The 6,566-nt window shown below is 33.7% G+C and overlaps 1 protein-coding gene across 1 annotated transcript in view; it reads left to right on the forward strand.

Moving 5' to 3' along the window:
* The window catches only part of LOC107882971, a 37,946-nt gene that overhangs the window by 29,350 nt on the left and 2,030 nt on the right, over positions 1-6,566 (forward strand). Inside the window, exon 14 of the mRNA XM_029487867.1 lies at positions 5,912-5,948. Within this exon, the coding sequence (XP_029343727.1) occupies positions 5,912-5,948 (37 nt within the window). The remainder of the gene's footprint in view (positions 1-5,911; positions 5,949-6,566) is intronic.

Consider the following 6,566-nt stretch of genomic DNA (forward strand, 5'->3'; position numbering starts at 1 on the left):
TTCGTAGCAAGAGTACATATAGTCAATTCGCCAACCGAATGTAATTTACAGTGATGAACATTTATTATTACACATTTATACCATGAAGACAGCTCTTAGAATCCCTACATTCGTGACAAGAGTACATATAGTCAAATCACCATCCGAATGTAATTTAAGTTAAATGAGCTCTTACTACTATACTTATATTCTAAAAATATTGCTTTGTTCGTGTTCAAAGTGCAATTATTGTGTAATAATAATGTATTTAACGGAATTATGATATGATGATAGTCACAGAACTTTATGATTTTAAAGATTAATAGGTAGGTGAATGGGGAAAAATAAACAATGTGAATTTGCTTGATAGAGACAACTAGTTCAGTAGTGTGAGAGTGTCGTGAAGTTGACTGGCGTGGACCTTGTGCATGGGTCTTCTTCTGATGGGTACTGCTGACGAGTCTATTCTGTAGGGTCCTTATACATATAATGTGGCTTCGGTGTACGTGATGTTATTTTCTTATTTTAGGCGGTGCGACAAAGGTGTCACTGGTAATTTATTGTTTTGTTTTGACCGAACGTCTTGATTGGAAAATTATCGAGGGGGTCTCGTAGAATATAATATATATATGTGTATATTATATACGTAAAAATGCATTTGTGCTTTTATAATATAGGGTGTCATCTGGCGCCGCTGATAATTGATTATGTTGTTTTTCTTAAATATCTGAACGGAGAGGTGTTGAATATTGTTTATGTGTTGCACGTGTCGCCTGTGTATGTAAGGAGTGCGTATATATATATTTATGCGTAAATCGTATGTATATATGTATTGAATAGCCCAACATTCCATATGGACCGTCACCACTAGTTGTTTTGTGTTTTATTTTAAGTTTAAATATCATATATTACACTCTAGTCCGTATAAGCTACTAATCTATATAGTTATATTAATTTAGTTTGTATTTAGTTTAAAGAAACTTACCTGTAAATTCTTGAACAATATTTTGCGGAATCTTCAGTTCTTTTAAGTTGTTTATAGCAAAATCATCCATGGTAAAAAACCAAATATACAATAATTACTCTACGTACATTATAGTACCTACGTACAATTTAGAGACGCGCGTATGAATACTGAATAGTGTATACACTAGTCACTCAATGACCAAAGAAGTCGAAAGACGAAAATCAAAAATGTGAAATACCGGAGATGTATTGCACAGGACGGGGAGTAACAACTAACAAATAACTGTGTGTTATATTAACATTTGACAATAATAATTACATTAAAATAATAATACTATATACTATAACCAATGATAACACCGACATCTCAATTATAATCAATGAAGTTTAAAAAAACGCGATTGAAGCTAGTTATCGTATTAGTTATCGTATTGCAAAATGTGGTAAGAATCATACAATAGCTGAAAATTTGATTTCTCCTTGTATAAAAGATACTGTTCATTGTATGTTTGGAGAAGAGAACGTAAAAAAGATAAACAGTATTCCTCTTTCAAATTATACAATTTCTCGTCGAATTCAGGATATGTCTGAAGATATTGAGTTGATAGTAATAGATAGAATAAAAAACAGAACAATTTTCGCTATTCAAGTTGATGAAAGCATCGATGTTACCAATTTCGCAGTTTTACTTGTTATTGCAAGGTACTTAAATAATAATGAAGTCGAAGAAAATGTTTTGCTTTGTCATTTATTGTCTGAACGCACAACTGGTTAAGATATATTCAATGCTATTGATTGTTACTTCAAAAAAATTAGTATTAATTGGTCCAATTGTTGTGGATTATGTACCGATGGTGGAAAGTCAATGTCGAGTATATATTCTGGTCTTCGAGGTCGCGTTATGAAAATAGTTCCTAATATAAACTGGAGTCATTGTTGTATTCATCGACAGAGTTTAGTATCTAAAAACCTTCCAGGGGAACTAAAAGTCGTTCTTGATGAAGCAGTTAAATTAGTTAATTTTATAAAAGCAAGGTCTACAAATTCGAGAATATTTAAAGCTTTATACGAAGACATGATGAGTCCTCATTCAAGTTTACTTTTTCACACAGAAGTAAGGTGGCTATCCCGTGGCAAGGTACTTGCACGTTTATTCGAACTAAGACATGAGGTCCAAATATTTTTTGAAGATCATTCTTTTCAAATATCTCCAAAATTACACGACTGCAATTGGCTTCAGGCACTTGCGTATTTATCTGATATTTTTTTACAAATAAACAATTTAAATTTGGAACTTCAAAAAAATCAGTAACAATTTTCAGTGTTTCGGATAAAATTAAATCAATGGTTAAAAAAATAGATTTTTGGAGGGTATGTATTGAAAATGACCAACGTGAGGTATTTGAAACGTTACACAATTTTCTATCTGAAAATAAGCTAGTTATGTCTCGGGAAATTAAGAAAAACATAATTGAACATCTGGAAGGGTTAAAATTATCATTCAAAAAATACTTTTCCAAACCTGACGAAGAATACAATTGGATTTCAAATCCTTTTAATGAAGAATTCTTTCAAAAAGCTACATCTTTATCGATTGTAGAAAAAGAAAAATTGATAGAACTTTCATGTGACACAACTTTAAAAAGTGAGTTTAAAAGAAAACCACTTATTAATTTTTGGGTAGATATTAGAAATGAATATGAGCGACTCTCTGACAAGGCAATTGAGTTCCTATTGCCATTTACTAGTACGGAGTTGGTCGAAAGAGCGTTTTCTTCATATATATTTATTAAAAATAAGTATAGAAATAAACTAAATGCAGCTCCAGATTTAAGATTATATCTCGCATCATTTGAACCTGATATTAAAAAATTATGTAATTTGAAACAAGGTCAAGGATCTCACTAATTATTTTCATTTCAATTTTTTGTTTATTAAATAAGTAAAATAAGTAATTTTTTTATGTGTCTTATTACTCAATATTAAAATATATACAATTATTACATTATATTATATTATTGTTATTTTTAATTAAATGAGTGGTTATGTGAACATTTTTTAAAAATATAAAGAGGGGTACAATCTAGAAAAATATTAAGCTTAGGGGTACAGAAGGAAAAAAAGGTTGGGAACCGCTGGTATACATAATAGTGTATTGTTATAATATTATGCGTGATAACATAAAATTATTAAGTTCGCGCGGAAATTCAAATGGGCCAATCAAAAGTTTCAATTGGTTTATAGGTGCCGAGACCGTCCACATAATGCTAATATGCTTCCCGTTTGTTACTTATTTGATTCAAACACTCCGTTAACTGTTGTCATTCGCTTGTGTGGATCGTGGCCATGTTGTAATCTCGTGCCACTTTCAAGACTGATATATTTTTAGCGTGAGGCCTCTCGAATTTTTTACTTCATGTCTTCCGAGTTACGAACCCTGGGTTTTCTTCCAGCGTTAACGTACTTAACTACTTATGTGGCCATACATAGTCCACTACTTTCACGGGTACTGCCTCTGGTATTGACTTCCCTTTTAATTTGGATACCCTACCTCGACCGTGGCAGTGACTCCAATCGTCATTTTATATTACCACATGACTCCAGAATGGGTAAAAGTTTGTGCCCTCGATTGGGTTAGCTGGTGTGACGTGATTGTCAATATTACCAGTATCCATGACTCCAACATCAGTGAAACTTTGTGTTGTCTACTCTCTTATTTTTTATAGCATTGGAGTAACCTTGACACGTGTTGGACAATTGTATATAAAAAACAAAGAACACTACGTTTGTGAAAAATATGCTTTTTATTCAGCATGAACGGTCCGTGCTGTAATAAGTGTGTATTGAAAAAAACCGTATTGGTACAATATAATAGTAAAATATGAACATAACCTTAAAACAACAGCTTATAGGCGTATCTAGATGTAACCACAGTTCAACCTAATAAGTTGAGAATGATAATGTATAATAAATGATATAACACAAGACTAACAGATAACAGGATTAACAAACAACATGATTAACAATTAATTAACACCACCCGCCATTAGCGTCAATCTCAAAAAAAAGAACGTTTAGGTAACTAGGATTTACTGAGATTTGATAGGTAACTTTAGAATGGGTCTTTTCAGTGGAGTGTGGAGTGCGGATTGTGACAACCCTCACCATGTTGTCATGTGTACTTAGATGTGTGGCGATGACTCTGACTAATGACGTATAGACTTGATGGCCAGTGATAAGCTTCAGGATAGACTTAGAGAACTTGACATTGGCCTCCCATAAGCCTCCGAAATGTGGACGCATCTGGTGGTATGAAATGCCAAGTAATCTCTTATTGTAAGCAGTAACCACGTACCTGTCTTGTACAGGGGTAGACTGAAGGAATGTGTGCAGTTCACACATTATTTTTTGGCACCTACAGAGTCGGTCTCATTGTCACTTATAATTGTGGAAGGGTCCCCACGTCGGGATACAAATCGGTGCAATGTTGCAAGAAATTCTTCCGTACTCAATTCGCTTAAAACCTCAAGATGATCAGCATTTGTAAAGAGACGAATGAAGAGTGCTAGGTAGCTATTAGTGAATACACGTGTTCGGCCTTGAAACAGGCATATGGTGAATGGTCCAATATATAGTCTACTCCACACTGTTTGAAGGGATTCGAGACTGTAGTACGCGAGGGTGATAAATCAGCCATAATATGTTTACTTTTGAATGGCCGAAAGCGATAACAACGAACGCATCGATGGATAATCCGTTTGATATCGTCCTTCTGAGATAGAAAACTGTTCAACAAGTTTTGTGCGCAAATGTTTGCAGCGTTCAGTAGGCGGCGGATTAATAATAATATCCTCTCTTTCAGCCACGTAACGCGTATCAAGCTGAGCAACAACGTTATTAAATTTTGTTTCCTCACTTGTTATTCCCGAGATTGCAAACTGCGAGTCCACCAGCAAGAACCATAAACTCGGTCTTTCGGCCCAAAAAGGTGGCAACTTAATGGCAACGCGATTTACTGAAGCCGTTGGATTTTGCTGTGCCAGTAGTGCTGCAAGGCGAGCGTTTTCATGGCGTAACATCTCCAACTGATTATATAGTTCTTCTTCGGTCATACTTGTTTATCATCAAGGTCACCAATGAGCGAGTAAAATAGGTAGATGTAAATAAATAAACACTTTTACTGTTATACTGATTACAAATATATTGCAACTATATTACAAGAGCTAATAAATGAAATTTAAGCAAGAGATGGCGAGACAAGATACGTAGACTGACCGCACGGAGCGACGATTTTTGCGCTTATATAGACTGTCGAATCTTCTAGAGATGGCGGCGGCAGTGCGATCCTTCCAGAACGTTACCGAAGGCCTGAACATTCTATAATATTCGACCGCCACAAAAGGAAAGAAGAATCTGTTCTAAATCAATTGAGAATCTGACATACGCGACTTACACTAGGGTACAAGGAAGAAGTTCCCAGTCTGTGGGGTCAAACTGACTGTGAAGCACATAATAACTGAATAACTCAAATATAATATTATACCTATCGGGATATATCCGATCCTTGGCACTGCATCGAGACCAGACACCAAAGACAACACCTAGCTGATAGCCTTCTTGAAAACAACACAATATTGTAAAGATGCAAACCTATATCATTAGATATTAGTTACTATTAGAATTTTATTAGTCTTTCAATAGTATTGAATCCTACTGATCACCTTTAATTTAATTCAACTCATATAAGTATAATTGTATGTTTTTAAATAACTGTAGAATACCTAACTATACGTTATGGGCACAGATTCCAAGATGTGAATTAAAATCACAACTTTTCTAACTTAAGTTTTTTTTCTTAGCAAGGTATTTTACACAAATTATATGTTTAAAGCAAAATGTACAATATTAATATATTATTAACATACATATTTACATACCTATTTACATTACAACTATAAATTTTCAGTGGAAAATAATCAAGATGATGTAAACCTTACAACAGGGTATGAAAATTATATATAAGTAAAAATTTTTTTATATGTTTCGTTATTATCAACCAATCTTAAAAACAGAATATGAGTAAACTGTACCTGCAATAAGACAACAACGTCGACAGTAGACACAATGCTTATTATAAGTAGATCCTCTGCACAACTAAATGGGGTTAAGCTAAATTCATGAGGAAAAATAAATGCAGATATTTGTATGAACTCTAAATACCTACGACTACAGATGTAAAATAAGATAAAAAAAACATTCTGCGTTGATTGGATCTAAGGGTGCAAACTGCTAAGTATTTGTTTTGACGTACAATTATTCAATCTTCTCCTTCAAACAAGATAGAGAAAAAACTACTTTATAAACAATTTTATGAAATTTCAGATATACCTAACTTTCTTTAATTTTTGTTAGATACTATGGAACGCGAAAAAACTCATAATTACTCCAAAAATGGCTTAAAAGTCTTCTAATCTATATTAATAACATTTTCTATTTGGTTAGTTATTAAATATTTGGATCTTCTCACTCTGTGGATCTTGGTATTTAATGAAAAACATTCTGGCACCACTTTTTCTCCTATCGTTACTCATCCATGGACGGATCCAGGGGGGGGGGGGGGG

This window comes from Acyrthosiphon pisum, chromosome X, assembly GCF_005508785.2.
Source record: "Acyrthosiphon pisum isolate AL4f chromosome X, pea_aphid_22Mar2018_4r6ur, whole genome shotgun sequence".
Taxonomy (NCBI): Eukaryota; Metazoa; Arthropoda; class Insecta; order Hemiptera; family Aphididae; genus Acyrthosiphon; species Acyrthosiphon pisum.